Source organism: Rutilus rutilus, assembly GCF_951802725.1.
Source record: "Rutilus rutilus genome assembly, chromosome: 15".
NCBI lineage: Eukaryota > Metazoa > Chordata > Actinopteri > Cypriniformes > Leuciscidae > Rutilus > Rutilus rutilus.
Window position 1 is genome coordinate 38,250,054 of NC_140220.1, and position 21,436 is coordinate 38,271,489.

A 21,436-nucleotide genomic window follows, 5' to 3' on the forward strand; every position below is an offset into this window, starting at 1 on the left:
TTGCTTCTCTCTTTATTCTCATTAGCAGGACTAGCGCTATCGCTCGCTTCTTAGAACGGGACAAATACACTGTTTGCTGCTGACCGAAAGGAGGAACAACAGACGTAATAGAGCTCCCGCTAAAAGTTTTTAAAACTCCGCCTACGTCATAGCGCAGCGCAAATCGCGTTGTATCTGAAGGGCAACGCTGAACCCAGCGGCAAGCGCCGCGCATACCGCGTCCTGTGTGAAAGGCCCATTACGTTCCCTAGCGCACACAACACCTGTCTGAGCGTGAGCAGCATGTCCGCCTCAGATGACGATCCAATTCAAATACTTTTATTTCGTAAATCATATTCAAATACGATTATTCAAATACTTCAATAGTATTTGAATAATTCCCGCAGGTCTACCACTTATAATGCAGAAATTCCCCCGATTTACTTTAGCATGTAGATTGTATGAGTAACCACACAGATTATAAAATCAAATCTATCATTTTAAAACTTTCTCTGAGACGCAGTTCCACAAACCGCATGTGTTCAGCGGCGCCGTGTCTTCTCTCTCTCCGTCTCCGCTCAAGGCAAGCGGCGACACCACACTCGCGTTCAGGAGTCGGACATGACGGAGCACAGCACAGTCGGGCCAGCACTGCATCGCAACTAGAGTTGAGCATTTTCCACTTTTTAAGTCTTATCAGTTTAAACATGCAGGTGATTTTAAAGTACCCAGTGCTCGCGCGCTCAGAGTCGGTTATGCCTGAAGCATAACACACACGTGACAGTGTGACGGCCAGCGTTACGAAAACAGTAATGGATCCGGGCACTAGCTCTAAAAGTGACCGCAGCCGTATGTGTCTGTCGTAAGGCCTCCATCTCCATCTCATTTGGCGTGTTGGCGCTGTGGCAGACGGCTGCCTCTCCAGTAGCTCTCCAGTAGCTCTACAGTTTTTAGCTTTTTTAGCTCCTTTTTAGCTTTTTTATTTATTTAAAAATTTCCTGTATTTCTTTTTTTTTTTTTCCCCTATCTTCTTCGCGCGAGTATAGTATGTTTTTATATATCCTATGGATATTTCAAATCTTAAAATGCAACCAGGAGTTAGCTTTCTCACTCATTCAAGGGAGGAATTGCTGGCTCTGCGCATGAAGGGACGAGCCGGGATACGGCACTCTATACCGGCGGAACTGAGGAGGAGATCCAGGGGCTGCAAGGCCGGGGCTAAGCTAAAGGCTGAGCTAGCGGAGAATCGGAGGCGCTACAAGCCATCGATTCCCTCCGTAATCATGGGGAATGTGAATTCACTGCTGAATAAGATCGACGAGCTGTCCGCGCTGAACAACCAGCGGATCTACCGTGAGATCAGCTTGTTCATTTTCACGGAGACATGGTTAAACCACCGTGTATCAGATGCTAGCGTGGACCTGCTTGGATTCACTGCCGTGAGAGCTGATAGAGATACACAGGCAAGTGGAAAAAGCAAAGGTGGAGGACTCATTATGTATGTCAACAATCGCTGGTGTAACCCAGGACATGTCTCCGTGAAGACAGCCTCATGTTGCCGGGACCTCGAGCTGTTAGCTGTTAGCTTGCGGCCATACTATCTGCCGAGGGAGTTCAGTCATGTGATCACGCTCTGTGTTTACATTCCTCCGAGAGCGGACGCAGACGCTGCCTGTGAGAAGATCCACTCCGTCACTGCAGCGCTGCAGACACAGCACCCTGAGGCCTTTATGATCATCTCGGGGGATTTTAATCATGTGACTTTGGACTCTACTTTGGCTGTTTTTCACCAGGTTGTAGATTGCCCTACAAGAAACAACAGGACAATTGATCTCCTGTATGCTAATATGAGGGATGCATACAGAGCGACTCCCCTCCCCCCACTGGGGAAATCTGATCACAACCTGGTTTATTTACAGCCACTGTACATTCCCCTGGTCCAAAAACAACCGGTGACAATTCGTACCAGCAGGAGGTGGACCCCTGAGATGGAAAGTGCCCTGAGAGACTGCTATAACACCACAGACTGGGATGTGTTGATTGACCCGCATGGTGAGGACATAGAGGGGATGACACATTGTCTGACGGACTACTTGAATTTCTGTGCAGACATGGTCTCCCCCATCAAGACTGTCCGCTGTTACCCTAATAACAAGCCATGGGTAACACGGGAGGTTAAGGCTGTCCTCAACAGGAAGAAGGCTGCCTTCAGGAGTAGGGATAGGGAGGCCATGAAGGCAGCACAGCGGGAGGTGAAAGTTTGTGTGAGGGAAGCTAAGGACAACTACAGGAGAAAGGTGGAGGAGAAGTTGAGGGAGAACAACATGAGGGAGGTCTGGGATGGCGTGAGGACCATCACAGGTCATAACACAAAGACAAGAACTACAGGGGGAACAAGTGAGATGGCTAATGAGCTGAATGTCTTTTTTAATAGGTTTAACCAGCCCTTGCCCTTTGTTCCCCCCACCCCCACCCCCACCCACACCCCCATCGCAGTAATGTCTACTTCCCCCCACACACCTCCCCCTGATATCATGATATCATCATATCCCAGTCTACAGTCTACACACTTCACCCCTGACTCCGTAATACCCCCCTCTACACACTTTTCCCTCAACACCACATTACCTCCCTCCTCAATACAATCCCCGCCCTACATCACTACAGACCAGGTCAGAGTACAGCTGAGGAGGCTCCGGCCTGGGAAGGCAGCGGGCCCAGATAAGCTGTGTCCGAGACTGCTGAAGACCTGCGCTGCAGAACTGGCGGAGCCGCTCCAACGGATCTTCAACCTTAGCCTGCAGCTACGGAGAGTGCCTACTCTCTGGAAGACATCCTGCATCGTTCCAGTGCCTAAGAAGAACAGGCCTAGCGAGCTGAACGACTTTCGACCAGTGGCACTCACTTCACATCTGATGAAGACGCTGGAGCGGCTCATCCTCAGCCTCCTCAGACCTCAGGTGCAGCACGCCGAGGATCGTCTGCAGTTTGCGTACCAGCCAGATGTTGGTGTGGATGATGCCATCCTCTACATGCTGCATCGGGTACACTCCCATCTGGATAGGGGGAACGGCACAGTGAGGATACTTTTTTTGGACTTCTCCAGTGCCTTTAATACCATCCGGCCCCCTATACTCCAGGACAAACTGATGAGGATGGGAGTGGACCCCGTTCTGGTAGACTGGATCAGAGACTACCTCACGGACAGGCCACAGTACGTCAGGATGAAGGACATCATGTCTGACACGGTGGTCAGCAGCACTGGAGCCCCTCAGGGGACAGTGCTGGCACCTGTTCTCTTCACCCTGTACACCTCAGATTTTTGTTACAACTCGGAGCTGTGTCACATACAGAAGTATGCGGATGACACAGCCATCGTTGGGTGTATTAGGGGTGATAGGGAGGAGGAGTATCGGAGTCTGGTGGGGGACTTTGTTCTCTGGAGCCGCACTAACTGCCTACAGCTCAATACCTCTAAGACAAAGGAGCTGGTCGTTAACTTTGGGAGGACCAGATCAAGTCCGCGACCGGTCCTGCTGGAGGGAATGGAGGTGGAGGTAGTCAATTCATACAAATACCTTGGACTGTGGCTGGATAACAAACTGGACTGGACAATACACACAAGCCACCTGTACAGGAAGACACAAAGCAGGCTGTACTTCCTGAGGAGACTGCGCTCCTTTAACATCTGCAGCAAACTGCTGTGCATGTTTTACCAGTCTGTGGTTACCAGTGTCCTTTTCTACTCTGTGGTGTGCTGGGGGAGCAGCATATCCAATAAGGACACCCACAGGCTGGATAAACTGATCAGGCGGGCCGGTTCTGTGATCGGTATGAAGCTGGATACACTGGTGATGGTGGCAGAGAGGAGGACACTGGATAAACTGTTGGACATTATTGGCAATGTTAGTCACCCTCTGCACACCATCATCAGCACTCAGAGGAGCCGGTTTAGTGGAAGGCTGCTCCTTCCCAAGTGCCGGACTAACAGACTTAAGGACTCCTTTGTCCATCATGCTATCAAACTATACAACTCCTCACTTGGGGGGAGGAGGAAATAGGGCAGAGAGGATAACACAACACAAGACAATAGAATACATATACATATACACATATATACATACCTGGACTTACATTATGCTTGGTCACTATATCATCATAACACTGGACTCAACACTGACTCCTTTTAAAATAATTTATTTATGATTATGAATGTTATATGTAAATTTATATTGTTTTGTATTGTTAAAATTTGTACTGTTTTGAAATTTGTATTGTTTTTGTTTCTCTTTTTTTTTTTGCTAAAAACTGTAGCTGGAACTTTCAATTTCCTTGCGGGAGTCATCCCAAAGGATTAATAAAGATAAGTCTAAGTCTAAGTCTAAGTCTAAGTCTAATGTTGTCATCAACACAACAAAAGAGAGGATATCAATTCTGATTTCTCTCAGTTAAAGCTATGCATTCAGTTTAGTCAGGACTAAAAGACTATCAGTGTTTTACATTTGATTACCTTATTCAGTTTCTGTAGTATTTCTGAACGCTAGTGTTAGACCTGCCCAAAAACTTCTCTTTATTTGTGTCTTTTATTTTTGTATACATCTTTGCTACTTTTTCAATTTAATTCAAAGATTGAAATCAAGCTTCCTTGTACTAAACTCTTAACAACTAAATTAACCAATTGTAAAAACGCAATGAGTGGGCAAACATTTAGGTGACAAATGTAATTTAAAATGGTCTAATTTTTTTTATCTATATTGTCATAATTATTGCAAATATTCTTGAAATATTCATCAGCGCTTTATAATCAGCAGCACTGATTTGACAAAGAAGCACACGACAAACACAACCCGTTATAATCAGCCACCTGCCGGACCTCCTCATGTTTCTCTACATGAGGAGGTCCGGCAGGTGAAGCCCAAACCCACAGACCCACTCACTCGCTCAACACTGTGATCCTCCTGCTGGAGATCTTACAGCAGACTGTTCTGTGTCTAGTGCTAATATGTGTGTGTGTGTGTGTGTGTGTTTAGGGATCTTGGTCTAGATGACCTGTTGAAGCATTGTGAGTGTTTGCTGGAGAAGCTGCGTTTCCCAGAGAAGGATCCCTGCTTTCAGGCCATGGCCGGAACTGTCCTCTTCACACACACCGCTCTAGAGATGCTGCGCAACTACAACCGGTACGTGTTCATGCAGCTGAGCTCTCCAGAGACGCCTGTACAGATGTGTTAGAGGTGTGTGTGTGTGTGTGTCAGGATCAGGTCAGCGGTGCAGAAGGTGGAGCTGCTGTGGACTCGGGTGTTCTCCAGAGCGCAGGTCCAGCTACAGATGCTGCGTCTGCAGAGAGAGGCTCGACAGGTCAGGAACACACACACACACATCAGTGTTAATCTGAGGACTGATGGGTGTAACCGCTCTGAGTGTGTGTGTGTGTGTGTGTGTGTGTGACAGATCCAGGAGCAGATGCTGGCGCTGCACAGGCAGAAGCTGCAGGCGTACAGGACTGAAGTAGCTGAGGACACACACACCGCTGAAGAGCTCCTGCTGCAGTTTGAGGCGTCCGTCTACACTCATGCCATGGTACACACACACACACACACACACACACACACACACACACACACACACACACACACACACACACACACACACACACACACACACACACACACACACACACACACACACACCGCTGAAGAGCTCCTGCTGCAGTTTGAGGCGTCCGTCTACACTCATGCCATGGTACACACACACACACACACACACACACACACACACACACACACACACACACACACACACACACACACACACACACACACACACACACACACACACACACACACACACCCTCGTCACACGTATATTTTATTTATAAAATGCAGTGATATTTTGCATTTGAATAGTTTCTGTACCTGAACACTGAAAATCTTAAAACACGGTTTTATTTCAATCGTATCTTTTGTTCAGTTGTATCTGTTTGTTGTGATTGCTAAATTTTTTACTTGTTCTTTTTTAATTACTAATGCTAATTTTTAATTTAATAATGCTTTACATTTAGTTAGGCTAGTTATTTTTCTATGGTATTTTTAAACCATAGGCAAACGGTCCTTGTGCAAGTGTTCTTGACTCAATGAATCGCTCATAAACAGGGACTTACTGCCACCTACTGGCGGGTAATTCATATTTAAAAGTATCACTTCGTTTTTACCATCATTGCATATTTCTCTACTGAACATGTTTATAACAGAACACAATCACACGCGCTGTGGAGGATACAGTATTGTGGCCGTTTACTGGTGTTTCTGAAAGAGGAAAGTGCTTCTGAAAGACCAAGACTGATAGAAAATGAACATTTGTACAAATTTAAATGCTTTTTTTTTTTTTTTTGCAAAAAGCTTGAGTTAATCTCCAAAAACATGAGAACTATGTGAATGCATTTCATGACCTCTTTGAGATTAAGTCCCTCATCAATATGATGTATTGAGTTAAATGCCAGTGTGCAACCAGAGACTCAGTGTTTGAGCCTGTAACTGCGTTCACAGCCGGCTAGAAGATCTGTGTAATGACGGTTGTGTGTTTCTGTGTTTGGGCTTCTCAACACCGTCCCACTGAGACTGAAGCGACTCGATCGCCCCTCTGCTGCTGTCAGGCTAAGCACATGTCTGTCCCGTTCCCCTGTGATCAGGCGCTGGTCCGGCGGGCGGAGGACGTCATGCACACGCTGGCGGAGACGGTCCCCGAGGCGGAGCGGACCCCTGCGCAGCCGTGGCTGGAGGAGCTGGAGCGGCTGAAGCAGGACCTGTGCTCTACCGTCCAGCATCTGGACCAGACCCTGAGGAGCGCGGCGGACTTCCATCACGCCCGGGACCGGGTACGTGACCGCTGGCACTCACTCGCGATCAGCAGGTTTACATGGGGTTAGCAACTTCTGAAGGGGGAACACGCTGATGTTAATGGCCGTGTGACAATTTGTACAATAATTTGGTATGAATCCATCTGGTAGAAACTTGTCAAATTAGACGGATAAACACGGTCAAGGAAAATGACCCAGACTGGCAGCAAAGGCCGTGATTTAAGCTCTTCTCCTGACGGTCAAATTAATTTTTTGGGTTTTTGTACTATTTCAATGAAAACAATGTACTATATTTTAGTTTGAAAATGTGTGTGTGTGTATATATATATAGGGGGTTTTATGGTGCTAAATTATATTTGCGCTGTATCCATTTCACTTTTTGAGCTTAGACCTGAAATTAAATTTTCCAGCTTAAACTGGTGAATCTTGAATGCTTTAGAGCACAGACTGAAGTTTGGCCTCTTATCAGAGAACGCACTTGGCATATTATTGCTTTAGTGAAAAGTAAAAAAAAAAAAAAAAAAAAAAATTTAAAAGTTACAGAATTAAGTCTGGTATTTTTGTGCATTTTTCATAATATTTTAAATGTTTGTATGAAACCTGTATTTTTAAACCGTATATTATATGAGGATGATTATTTAAACTGAGACCGAACACTGTCGAATCACTGCCTGGATCATCATGTAAACGAGCGTGTGGCTCTGCTTCTCAGTGCAAGAGCTGGTGCGAGCGAGTGCTGGGCGAGAGCCTCCTGCAGGAGCTGCTGTGGCGTGAGCACTGCGAGGCTCAGGGCGAGAGCGGCTCGTCCACAGGGAGACCGGCGGTCCAGGCCTTCCTCAGGAGGAACCCCTGCCCAGAGGTGCAGGAGCTGGTGGCGCTGGCCCGGCTCGCCCACAGCATGACTGAGCCCAGCCTTCAGCAGGCCGGCACGCAGCTCTCGCACAGGTGCGCCGTCACACCTTTAGTTCAGACACACTTACACATGACTGGTTTGGCAGTGCATTGTGGGCATGCAGCCTTGAACTCTTAATGTTGGTCTACAGTTTCCCTCATTTCTGTGCCACAGTAGTGATCGATCATCAACAAAATGGCAGATTCCTGATATCTGAATATCTATCGGGCCGTCTAACTGATCACGTTTATGACCTGGAAGAGAACCGGCCACAGAAGTCCGTGTGCAATGCTGACGATGCCTTAAAGCTCACTGAACACTGATAACTGCCAGAAATCAGCTTATTGACGTAACTCGTCACTGGTTTACATACAAAACAATAATCCAGCAGTACAAGAACCATGTTTGCAAGACCTTTTATAAGTAATTTTAGGAATTAATCACAAAGTAACCATTGTATATACAAGTTGACATTTAAATTGCAAATTGTCTACAGGAAGCTTACTTTCATCTCTGACTACAGCTTTTCCTTCGGCTGCATGAACACATTATCATTGTCAAGAACGTTGTGTTGTTTTGAGCATGATCTCACATTAGGGGTGTAACGGGTCACAATCACGGTTCGGGTTTTATCACGGTTTCGGTACGGTTCGGTATGTGCTGTGTTCGGGGGGGGGAGGACTACTGTCAAATATAGATAAAATGGAAAAATCTAATTACAAGCAATAGCACACAAAACACAGAGCAAAGATACAAATAAAATCAACGGTCTTTCAGTGAGGACTAACAGCAGAGTGTTTTTCTTGTATTTTGTTGTTTGGACCACTACTCGGGTGAAGCTCATGCAGAGCATATCATCCACTCAAACATACATTAGCTGAAATGTTTAGATTTGACATTAATCGCAGGAAGTGCGTGTCGGACCATAGGTGGAGAGTGGTATGGTTTTGTTTAATTGAGAACCGTTACACCCCTAAAAACATCCATGTGCACTCTGATTTTTGCCAAGCTGTGTTCCTGGATCAGTGTCTTTTATTGGTCGTTGACCATTAGTCCTGTAAACCATTCCAGCGCTAAGCCTTACCTTAAACCCCTACCGGTTTCTATGGACCCTTTTCACAGACTGACGTTATTGACATTGAAAGAAAGAAAAAAGTTTGTTCAATTGAAATTATTTCTTTCTGATGTACATTTTATAAACCTAATTTGTGACCTGGCATTAAATATACAGTAAAGTAAACACTACTGTTTCTAACACAACAGCTGAAGCAGCTACGGCAAATTTGACATCTTTCTTCTAACCTATGGAATCAATCTCTCCGCTTCTTTCTACTTTGAAAGTCATGGAAATGCTATTGTGGATTTTCTTTCTTTTACTATTAGACCTGAGGGAAATGAGAGAATCTAATTTGTAGTTTCAAAGGGTCCACTGGACCGTTGTGTTGATCCAGAATCCTACTTGGCAAAATCACAGGCACAAGCTTGTTGAATGTGAATCTGTTTGCGTGACGAGTGTTCATGCTGGTCCACAGATGCATGACTCTGAGGAGACTCTTGACCTCCCCGGGTGCGGTTCCCCTTCATGACCTTCACCTTGCCCTCCAGTGGCAGTACGAATACCTGAAGGGTCACCATAGCAGCTCTGACATCACTTCCCCCGAGGACCAGCACCACACCTGCAGTCTGGCTGCGGACTCGGCCCTTGTGCGGCCGGCGCTCGTGGTCTCCCACTGCGACAGCGTGTGTGATGTGGGCCGGTGGCCTCCTGTGGGGGACTGCCACCTCCAGGCGTCGCCCCGCGGAGCCGCAGCCAAACCGCCCTCGCTCAGCTCCTTCGACTCCGGCTTCGATGGCGCAGGGAACACGCATCTGGATCACAGGAGCAGGAGGTTTCTGGGAAACGGAGACTCCACGTTCAAGTCGAGGCAGATTCACGAGGACGTTGTGAGCGTGTCTGACTCCGAGGAGCAGCCTGGAGAGCTAGGGTTCGGGTTACAACGGGCCAGTATTCAGATCGTCCCCAAAATAACCTCAGACTCTGTGAACCTGGAGATCAAAGTGAAGCGCTCGTCCACGCTACCCAGAAACCCCTGGCTGAGCCTCCCGATAGATGACCTGGAGAGCTCCTATACGGTGACCATTACGCCCGGCTCCTCCATCCCGCGGAGCCCCAGTCCCTCGGGCCAGCCTCGGGACCAGCCCACGCAGACGGACCGTGGACTCCAGCACACCCACCCGAGCTTCGAGGAGTCGGAGCTGAATCCTGCAGGAAATGTCCTGTCCAGCACCCTGACGGATGCGGAGGAGAGACCCAGCGGCACCGTGGACGGAGACCCTTCTCTCCTCTGGGACTCCTTCGACCTGCATAACCTCAGACGGGACTCTTTTGAGCGGTAAGCTGGCCATGGTCTTCTCAAACGCTGATGTTTAATTGTGATGGGCTTCTGTAAGGACTCGTGTCCTCCTGTATTGGGTAGGCTGGAGGTGTCTCTGGGCGACTGGGTTCAGAGAGAGCAGCGAGAGCTGGAGGAGGTGGAGACGACGTTAGAGCGAACGGCTGAGATATTACAGGTGAGTGTCCGCTGTGGAGTCTCGGGTCACGCTTCGACAGGTTTGTGAAGGAGCATGATGTGGTCTCGTTCCTAGCGGTGTAGCCTACATGAGTCACTGACAGATCTAGGATCATCAATAACACATGTATGCTAAGTCACATACTCTGAGTAGAACACAGCTGTGTCTAGTGCACAGTTATGAAATGTCTACAGTGTTATTTTAGTGGAAATGAGTCACTTAGAAAATATTTAAATGAAAACAATATTAATAAAAACTTAAGTTTGTAGTTTCTGCCATTTTTGCATCTATATGTTTTTGTCCCTTTCATTGCACAGGGCACTCACTGAGCGAAACATGCTCTTGCTCGACAGTGCTTCTACCGCCAGGATTTAAAAACAATTCCCTTTGAAATGCTTTGATTCAGTTTGTTATAAAGTATAAAATGATTACACAACTCTCTCACTGACAGACATCTGCTTTCAAATGCTTACTTCAAGTAACCCTTATTTATATAGTGCTTTATGCAATACAGATTTTCAAAGCAGCTTTAAAGGGATAAACAGGAAAATAAGGTGCATTGTGCTTGTTTATTCTGAAGTATGCCTGCGCTACTCTGCTGTGTGTAAATCTCCAAATGCTTTTAGGATGACGTGAAATTAATGTAAACTGTCTGTTATATCTGATATAACATCTGATATGTTTAAGTAGATTTGTGCATTAGTGTGAACGAGAGCCATCAGTGACAATCAAACCGCAATAATGCTGAGAGAATCTCTCTCTGACCTCGTCTGGAAAACATTGATACTTAAAGGGTTCGTTCAACCAAAACTAAACTGGTTTAGTTTGGACTAAACCGCTCAATTCATATGGATTCGATTTACGATCTCGTTATAAACGTTTTTTGAGAGTCAAGAGTCAAAGTGGTAGTTGCGTTGCGGTCAATGGAGGGACAGAAATCTCTGATTTCATTAAATATCATTTGTGACTTCAGCTGATAACCCGAGATGAAACTTCTCCTTGGCTTGCAGTTAACAGCAAAAAGTTGTACTTTTCCACTTGCCCTGCTCCGTGATCTTGCAGTTGAAGCGATTGACCTGATTATGATGTCTTGTTTTCAGGAGGAAGAGGATGTTCTTGCACATGAGGTGGTCCTGGACGAGCTGTTGCGGTCCGAGGATCTGCACAAACACTGGCCCGTGTGGACTGAAGCACACCAGCACAGTGTGGTGAGTGGGAGTCTCTCGGAGAGTTCAGGAGCAGGAGACCATTCGACGTCTGCATGTTGACTCCATAGGCAATCATTCTCTTTATAAGAAACTCTGAGAAGACCCAAACGTGCTCTGACTAGGGCTGTGCAATTAATCGCAATCGCGATTTGAGCACATGCGATTTCTAAACCGCATAAGGCTGCGTTTTTTTTATTTTTATGAATTTATTTATTTTAATTCAGAATACTGCAACGTTCTTGTGCGCATGTTTAAGATGTTAACCAATCAGAGCTCACTCAGCGCACCGCGCAAAATACGACGAAGCTGAGCGGGAGAACACAATATGCGAATGGGAGGAAAGAACCTGAAATATGGATGCCGGCCAGAATAAAAATGATTTGGTGCAAAAGAGAACAGTTGTTTGGGAGTATTTTGAATTCAGGAGAGAGGATGTCACAGAGCAAGATAATTCGCAAGACCTGTGAAATGATTATTGCAACAAAACGGGGCAATACTACAAACCTGTTCCAACACTGAAAACAACGCCATAAACTGTATGATCAATGCATGTCGACAAAGTCCATCGAAACTAACAAAAGCACACCACAAGGCCAGCCTGACCTGACCGTTCAAGCATTTGCAAGCGTCACGCCTTTGAGAATTTGGATCAAAACGGCACAAAGAAATTACAGACGCAATATCATAGATGCAAAGACATGGTGCCTGCGTACATCGTCAGTAAAGATGGCTTCTGAAGACTAATACAAACACTGGACAAAAGATACCAGCTGCCATCTCGCACTCATTTCACACTATTCCTGAAATGAATGATAAATGTAAGGAAGTGTTGAAGTGAAATACTACGCCATGAGTTTAACGGTCCATTATATAGCAATCTATTTTTTGGTTTTGATTTCTGTTTAGTTTTTCTTTATTGTTATGACTGGAGTTTAGGTTAGTTAACCTTCATTTGTTATGTTTTCTGTTTTAAAGACAGTTTATTACAGTTTTGTTTATCAAGCTGTTAAAGGAAAACGCAGACTTTTTAGGACTTTAGCTTATTCCCCGTATCCCCCAGAGTTAGATAAGTCCACACATACCCTTCTCATCTCCGTGCGTGCCGTAACTCTGTCTGAGTTAGCAGAAGTAGCAGTGCTTCGCTTTCTGAGAATAGTTCCCAGTATGTATACGGTTAGAAGATGGCTGTGTCTCATGTGACCTTATTTGTACACGCTGTGACTACAAATCACATGTAAATAGGAAAATGTTGGCATTATTTTGTCACTTATTGGGAGCAGTATGCTAGCTGGAGCCATTTACCTCCAGTGCTAAGCTAGGCTAGCGGTGGGTGCGTCAGACAGAGTTACGGAGATGAGAAGGGTATGTATGGACTTATCTAACTCTGGGGGATACGGTGAATAAGCTAAAGTCCCTAAAAGTCGGCGTGTTCCTTTTAATACTATGTTATTTCATTTGTGAAATTGTTTTATTATGCACTTGTGCACTTAATACATTTAGAATGTAGCATGTTTGAAAAAGCTAAAACAATTGCCAAAATCGCAATTCCCTAAATGTTCATTTAAACACAGCATTTCTATGCTCGGGTTATTTACTGTTCTCCTCTTAAAATCGACTGTTTTTAATGCGATCTAATGAATAATGTGAACCGATATGGGATAGTTAGTGAAATAGTCAGCGTAATGTGAAGCTGGATATAGAGCATCATAGTCTGAAGTTGTCAGATCTCAATTTGCCAAAGTTTGGGAGGTTTTCGTAATGTTTAATGGGCATTTAAAGATTGTTAGAATGAGATGCATGCGTGGTTTCAGAATGCTGAGCGTATATTAAAGTATAGCATTTGCCTTTCTATTACACAGAACTGTTAAAGACCGTAAATTAATGAAACCGTAGAATTGGTGTGTCTTTGCTCTTTGCTTTGTGTTAGGAACTAGGAAGAATGAATATTTGAACATTCAACTTTTTGTTCCAGATGTCCCCACAAGATCTGGCTGAATCTGGCGTGATTGGATTGGATGATGTCCTTCAGAGTGAACTCTCTTCTTCAGACTGTGAGACTCTGAAAACTAGTGAAAGCGACTCCGACGCCCCGGGATTGGCCGATGAAAGTCCACCAACGAGTGAAAGGCCTGTGCAGCTGGACACTAGAGGTCCTGAGGTGGACAGAAGTGGGATCCTTCGAGGGCTTAGAGATCTTCAAGTTCTTGATGAGCAAATAATGGAGGAGCAGTTGAAACTGGAAGAGCTGCGCTGCACTGAGGCGCTTCAGTCGGAGCAACGGACGCGGGGTCATGTGACCACACGCAACTCCTATAGGGAGAGGAGGAGGTTCCTGGCACAGCTGGAGGAGGAGAAACGGGAGGTGGAGAAGATGGAGAGAAGCCTGAGCAGAGAGATGGAGAAAGCGGGCAAGGCGAGGACAAGCTCAAGCAAAGGCTGCAGAGTTGTCAAGTGTTCGGTCATGGAGAGGAACTCGAAGCTGAAAGATCTGGACGGCGAGTTGTTGAGGAACTGCAGGCCCGAATCCACCCGCCAAACAGAGTGTGCCAGTACATCGCCTCCAGATCAAGCTGAAGATGCCAGTCTCTCAGACTCGAGCTTTACTCCTGAGCCTTTGAGTTCATCAAGCGGGTCTGTTCCTGACACGAGCTTGAGTGAGATTGGGATTGGAGATCCTGCAGCTCCTGACTCAGAATCCCTTCAGGAAGCCCCGTCTTGTCAAGTAGAGCCTTTTGTATTGAGTAGTTTTTTTACTCCCGATCAGAAACTGGAAGCGATGGACGCCACTGAAGGCCCAAGCGCCCATCCTGAGCATCCCGAGGGTGAGACGTCTTCCTGCGCCTGTACATACGGTAGTGATTCTGCTGCGGATCAAGCTGAGCGGGAGCGGGAGGGTAGTGAAGCTGAGCGGGAGCAGGAGGCTAGTGGAGCTGAGCGGGAGCGGGAGGCTAGTGGAGCTGAGCGGGAGCGGGAGGCTAGTGGAGCTGAGCGGGAGGGTAGTGGAGCTGAGCAGGAGCGGGAGGAGGCTAGTGGAGCTGAGCAGGAGGAGGCTAGTGGAGCTGAGCGGGAGCGGGAGGAGGCTAGTGGAGCGGAGCGGGAGGAGGCTAGTGGAGCTGAGCGGGAGCGGGAGGAGGCTAGTGGAGCTGAGCGGGAGCGGGAGGCTAGTGGAGCTGAGCGGGAGCGGGAGGAGGCTAGTGGAGCGGAGCGGGAGGAGGCTAGTGGAGCTGAGCGGGAGCGGGAGGCTAGTGGAGCTGAGCGGGAGGCTAGTGGAGCTGAGCGGGAGGCTAGTGGAGCGCCCTGGACCCAGAACAGCAGTGTGGTGCGAGATGCGTTTGATCCCGGAGGCGTCCTGGTTGCTCCAGTAGCTGCACCGCGGAGCACCGTACCTCTCGATGGCTGTTCTGAGAGACGACCATCAGCCTCTGAACACACAGGTACTCGAGCACCGGTGGAGTCAGACGCCTGCGCACAGAGCACGTCTCAAGGCCTGCACATGCAGAACAATAACAACAACACCGCAGTGCTGCGCAGCGAAGAGACCTCGAGCTCCTCCACGGCTATCCCAGAGACGCCGGCGCTGCCCAGCCCTCAGGAGGACGCCGTGGCTGAGCCGTGTGCGGGCCGTGATGGCGCTGGCTCCATGAGAGCGGTCTGCAGATCTCCACTCCAGCAGCTGCAGCTCAACACCTATAGACAGGTGCGCTCTAGGGTCTGGGCGAGGAAAGCGCTCTGCATTGGGTCAGAGCAGGGGGTGTGTGTGTGTGTATCGTCTATGATAATAGCGTGATTTGTGTTATGTCACTCACTTTGAAAACGCTGCACACTTTGACGTCGGTGCACTGTTTTATTGCATGACGTAACCTAGATTGCAGTTAGAATGAACCCGATATTCGAGGGGAACGAGTTTCTTTTATTTCTAGTTGATATAGTTGATTATAGGCGTTTCGCACGAGTGTTCTTCCCCAATATCAGCATGATTGCAAATCTTGATCTTGTTTATTCAACTCTTGTATAAAATCAGTAATTTAATATTGAGTTATGCTTTTGTCTTTCAACAGCAATAGTTTCAAACAAAACTGTGCATCTCAGTGTTTCCTTTTATAAATCAATCAGCGTTTTTGAACGAATCAGTGATTTAAATGATTGATTCATAAACAGTCGCTGTCAGGCCTGAAGCAGTCACGATACCGGCACAAAATCGATATTGCAGATATAATCTGTTAATACCGCACACCCCTGTTTGACAGTGTAGTTGTACTCATTTACAGTAGAGTCATAACTATTGAGGCTCTGTTCCAGACTCTAGTGAGCTGCTCCCTTAAGCACTTGAGGGATGTAAGCCCAGAATGTTTAGTGAGTGAAGTTTAAAGGGGTCATATAATGCCATTTTTGTACAAGTTATTATGATTCTTTAGGGTCTAAATGAAAAGTTTGTAATACACTTTAAAAATTCTCATTAGTATTGTAAGAAAACACAAATTTTACCTGGTCAAAAACAGCTCTGTTTTCAGCACGCCATTTAAGTGCATGTGTCTTTAAATGATAATGAGCTTTGCTCACCCCGCCCGTTTGTAACACTAACACAATAACCATAACGCGTTGTTCATTATAAACGTGGGATTATGAATTATATTGAGAACGTTGTACATAGAAAACCGTAATGTATCCTGAGTGAAAACCTTAGATGCATTCATCGTTAAGCGTGCAGCAAGCGATTTGCAAAGATTAATATAAGGTTAATAAAACGTTACACTCACTTCTTCTTCTGGAGGTGCAGCAGGAACATGAATAGTTGGTGCCGATCCTTTTTTCAGGAGCAGCTTAGCAAAACCAGCTTTATACTGACCCTCGTTTGTAAAGCAGTCTGGAGTGTGAAATGATTCGCGCGAACATGAAAGCATTGACGTTGATCGTAGGGAATATTCCCTTCGAAAACAAAACTCAGCCACTGCTTCTTCAGCGGTTCGGATTTAGGAGCATCAAAATGATGCTGTGTTCCTTATTACACCCAAGAGCAGAACACCACAATCGCTTAGACGCCATTCTGCTCATAGACAGTGCTCCAGCGTATCAACAATGACGCACGGACTGATGACAGCTCGCTCACTGCGGGTCTGTGTTGAAACGCTGCTGTCAATTAACAATCGTGGGAGGGGCCTCCGACCGTGTGACGTCAGACGGCTCGATTTGAGACGGGAAAACATATAAGGAGATAAAAAAAACCACTGGATTAAGGGTGTGCGATATGACGATTTTTGATCGTGGACGATTAAAATGTCCCTACGATCTGCTTTTGAAGAAATATCGTGGTATCGTGCATTCTATCAGTTGCTGTTCTGGCGCCTCTGTCCCAACATACTGAACAACGCGACATAAAATGTTAAAGGGATAGTTCACTTTGAAATTAATTTTTGATATGTTTTAGCTTACCTCAAGGGCATCCAAGATGTAGGTGTCTTTGTTTCCGCAGTAGTTTCAATTTTGATATTTTTAGGTCAAACCGTTCTTGTCTGTCAGTCATATAATGCAGGTCGATGGTCACTGTCTCAAAACACAAGCACAGAGTCCAAATTAAAACAATTCCCCATCGTCCAAATGAAACAATTCCCCATCATAAGTACACATTGATGGCCTAAGACACGAAACGAGCGGTTTGTGTGAGAAAACGAACAGTATTTATATAGTTTTTAGCTCTTGAAAACAGCACGTCCAAATGGTCTGACGGCGCGGGCGAGTATAGATGTATACATAGATGTCGCCTTGGCTACGGTTTCGTTCCAATGAACTGCAGTAGCGAAGGCGACATCTAGTGTATACATCTATACCCGCATAGATATATACAATAGATGTCGCTTTGCTACGGTTTCGTTCCAATGAACTGCAGTAGCCAAGGCGACATCTATGTATACATCTATACTCGCCCGCGCCGTCAGACCATTTGGACGTGTGCTGTTTTCAAGAGCTAAAAACTATATAAATACTGTTCGTTTTCTCACACAAACCGCTCGTTTCGTGTCTTAGGCCATCAATGTGTACTTATGATGGGGAATTGTTTCATTTGGACGATGGGGAATTGTTTTAATTTGGACTCTGTGCTTGTGTTTTGAGACAGTGACCATCGACCTGCATTATATGACTGACAGACAAGAACGGTTTGACCTAAAAATATCAAAATTGAAACTACTGCGGAAACAAAGACACCTACATCTTGGATGCCCTTGAGGTAAGCTAAAACATATCAAAAATTAATTTCAAAGTGAACTATCCCTTTAACGCAGCGGAACGGGACACTGCAGTTCACAAAAGTTCATAATTTGCGTGTGCTTTAATGCCTTGTCGGTTAAACATTTAATCCGCGTGCTGATGCGCTGTTCTAATGTGTGCGTTTCTCAGCGCGTACAGTGAAGCTCACATGCACTAAAAGCCTGTCTACCAGCGCCTGGATACTGGACTTTATCTTGGATACTGGAAGTTATCTTTCGAGTCTTATTGTGCTAATACTGTTAGGCTAATACAAGGTTTACATAAACAAAGTCGGTTATGTTTAAAGTAGTAAACACAAAATAGTAAAACCAACATAGAAATAGAATCGTGATTAAAATCGTGACTTGTGTTTTTTTTTGTTTTTTTGTTTTTTCTGAAAAAAAAAAATCTTGATATGATATTTTTGGCATGTCGCCCACCCCTACACTGGCTGGATTTTTATCATTATATGATGGTTGTGTACAGGCACTGCCAACACACACTTCAGTACAATCAACTTGTAAAGGTGCATGTACCATTATATGACCCCTTTAACTAATGATGCAGGTGTGTACACATCTGCATCTCCACTTGACCAAACGTCATGCCGCTTCACTAGGGTTTGGAGCACAGTCGAGCTCTCTCTTCTGTCTGCGTGAGACTGAGCTGGAGCTGCTGTCTGGTTTCTTCCCTGTTCTGAGTTAGATGAGTGATTATAAGACGCCCATCGTGCTGGACAGCGGGTCGGGTTTGATGAAGGCCGGGTTTGCAGACCAGGATCTTCCAACTACGGTGTTCCCGACAGTCATCGGCCATCCCAAATATGAGGTACTCTCTCGCTCTCTCTCGCTCTCTCTCGCTCTCTCTCGCTCTCTCTCTCGCTCTCTCTCTCGCTCTCTCTCTCTCTCGCTCTCTCTCTCGCTCTCTCTCTCGCTCTCTCTCGCTCTCTCTCGCTCTCTCTCGCTCTCTCTCGCTCTCTCTCGCTCTCTCTCGCTCTCTCTCGCTCTCTCTCGCTCTCTCTCTCTCGCTCTCTCTCGCTCTCTCTCGCTCTCTCTCGCTCTCTCTCGCTCTCTCTCGCTCTCTCTCGCTCTCTCTCGCTCTCTCTCGCTCTCTCTCTCTCGCTCTCTCTCTCGCTCTCTCTCTCGCTCTCTCTCTCTCTCGCTCTCTCTCTCGCGCTCTCTCGCGCTCTCTCGCGCTCTCTCGCGCTCTCTCGCGCTCTCTCTCGCTCTCTCTCGCTCTCTCTCGCTCGCTCTCGCTCGCTCTCTCTCGCTCTCTCTCGCTCTCTCTCGCTCTCTCTCGCTCTCTCTCGCTCTCTCTCGCTCTCTCTCGCTCTCTCTCGCTCTCTCTCTCTCGCTCTGGTACATCAATACCATAATAGAAAATCTAATTCTAATCTAAATAGTCTCATTCAGCAGATTAGATCTGGATGATAAAGCATGAGGATATTATAAACATTAGTGCTTTCCACAATATATCAGAAAATGTTAGTCAAATAAAACTGGCTTGACTTTGACTAACTCTGTGTGTTCATGTTTCCTCGTGTTGTGTTGGTCTGGACTGATGATGGTCGTGTGCTCCAGGAGATCATGAACGGCAGTGTGGAGCGAGCGGTGTACATCGGGCACGACGCGCAGAACATGAGAGGAGTGCTAGCGCTGAAATATCCCATCAGGAACGGCGTTGTGCGCAACTGGGATGAGATGGAGATGGTAAGTGCTGACGGACGCTGCTCTTCAGGGGTTTCTGCTACAGAAACGGCTTTAATTCACCCTTCACTGCAGTGTGTTCAGGGGTCAGGTGCTCTCTGACTGACATGAGGGATTTCTCTCTGCCTCGTCTGATCACACATACTGCTGATGACATGAACGCTGCTTGGTTTGTGTTTTCACTGGTGTATCCAAACATTCACGGGTTCCTATTGAAACGATTTACTGCTGTGGTTCACATGCACTCAGATAATCTGTTCATAATCAGATTGATGGATCAGCTGCACTGAAAAGCCTTTATGTAAACGCCTAAACAATCCCACTTACATTCTGATCGTAGATGTAGACCTGAAATAATCTGATCAACTGGGGCAAGCATGTAAATGCTGGAATCAGACGCTCTTCTCAGTCAGGGTCACTAATGCCTTGATCACATGTTTAGTGCTGTTATATATGAACTGGCCAGTGAACGTGACGTGCTGACGTGTGTGTGTGCTGAAGTAGGGGCAAAATATCATATCACGATTTTTATCACGATTCTTTTTCAAGTTGGCTTTACTATTGTGCAAGTGACTGATCATCACAGCCAAACTAATGTCCCTATTTTAAAAACGACGCCTTGGGTAACAGTCTAAAATAAACAGGGCACACATTTAGGCCAAAGTTTTTTCTTTTTTCTTTTTTTTTTAATTAAGAAAATGACAGATACATTACACTTAATATACAAATGAAATAAACAGTGCTTTATTTGTTCAGATACAGTAGGTGTATTTAGCAGTAGCACTGAAGAGAGTAATTAAATGAACATATGAAATTAAAACACTACATAGACTTTCTTATTTAAGCTACTATTAAGTTCTTAGTCAGTGATTTTCTGTTTTATTAACATTTAAAGAGATCCAGCAGTGTTGTATCGGCTCTGCTCTCTCGTCTGCAGATCTGGGATCATGCGTTCCAGCATCTCTCCGTGAGTCCCGAGGATCACCCGGTGCTGCTGACCGAAGCCGCCATGAACCCACGGCAGAACCGGCAGCGGATGGTGGAGCTGATGTTCGAGTCCTTCAGCGTCCCGCTGGCGTTCGTGGCCCTGCAGGCGGTGCTGGCGCTCTACGCCTCGGGACGCACCACTGGTCAGACACGCACACGCACACACATACACATACATCAGATCATGTTCATCATTTAGAGGCCTTAGCTAGTGCATCATATGATACATGAATTTCTGTTTAGGGTAAAGTCGTCTGAAGCCTAATGAAGCGTCTTGTTTTGAAGGTGTTCAGTGTGATTGTGTCAGGGTGATGTCGTGCTGATGGAGGTGTGTGTGTGTGTGTTCAGGTGTGGTGCTGGACTCTGGAGACGGCGTCAGTCACAGTGTTCCTGTGTTCGAGGGTTACTGTCTCCCTCACGCCGTACAGCGCTTCAACCTCGCCGGAGCCGACGTCACCCTGCAGCTGCAGAAGGTGAACACGAACACACACACACACACACACACACACACACACACACACACACACACACACACACACACACACACACACACACACTGCAGCTTCAGAAAGTTCCTAGTTCCTGCAGTGCAAACACTCTAAAATCTGGGAACTATGAAGAGGTTCCTCCGGTGCGAAAGCCCCTGTCGACAGACCGGGAAGAGAGGAGCAGCAACATAGAGAATATGGGGAAAATAATCAACATTCAGGCCGGAAAACCTGCTCTAGTAGAACACAAAATCAACAGTGTTTCTGTGTGTGTGTGTGCAGCTGCTGCTGGAGCAGGGCGTGTGTATGCGCACGTCAGCGGAGCTGGAGATCGTGCGTGAGATGAAGGAGAGATGCTGCTGTGTGGCTCTGGATTATGAAGCGGAGCTGAGGAGCGCAGGATCGGCCGCCTCAGAGGTTCAGTACACACTCCCTGACGGGCGGCTCGTCTCCCTGGCCTCCGAACGCTTCCGGTAACTGACCTGCTCGTGTGTGTGTGTGTGTGTGTC

General features: G+C 46.5%; 2 protein-coding genes across 4 annotated transcripts in view; one reads left to right on the forward strand and one right to left on the reverse strand.

The window, feature by feature from the left end:
- Positions 1-21,436, reverse strand: part of LOC311304780 (uncharacterized protein) — a gene marked incomplete at its 5' end in the record, with an annotated part of 578,336 nt that overhangs the window by 432,154 nt on the left and 124,746 nt on the right. The gene's annotated exons all lie outside the window — the stretch shown is intronic.
- The window catches only part of LOC311304828 (uncharacterized protein), a 41,529-nt gene that overhangs the window by 14,886 nt on the left and 5,207 nt on the right, over positions 1-21,436 (forward strand). For 2 of the 3 annotated variants that reach the window (XM_084432134.1, XM_084432136.1), the window contains 14 exons: positions 5,010-5,156; positions 5,232-5,334; positions 5,428-5,556; positions 6,665-6,850; positions 7,545-7,777; positions 9,257-10,117; positions 10,202-10,295; positions 11,396-11,503; positions 13,476-15,200; positions 18,452-18,574; positions 19,327-19,455; positions 20,390-20,582; positions 20,788-20,912; positions 21,210-21,400. In XM_084432134.1, coding sequence (XP_084288260.1) covers positions 5,010-5,156; positions 5,232-5,334; positions 5,428-5,556; positions 6,665-6,850; positions 7,545-7,777; positions 9,257-10,117; positions 10,202-10,295; positions 11,396-11,503; positions 13,476-15,200; positions 18,452-18,574; positions 19,327-19,455; positions 20,390-20,582; positions 20,788-20,912; positions 21,210-21,400 — 4,347 coding nt within the window. The remainder of the gene's footprint in view (positions 1-5,009; positions 5,157-5,231; positions 5,335-5,427; positions 5,557-6,664; positions 6,851-7,544; positions 7,778-9,256; positions 10,118-10,201; positions 10,296-11,395; positions 11,504-13,475; positions 15,201-18,451; positions 18,575-19,326; positions 19,456-20,389; positions 20,583-20,787; positions 20,913-21,209; positions 21,401-21,436) is intronic. The other variant, XM_084432135.1, reaches the window with a different exon arrangement.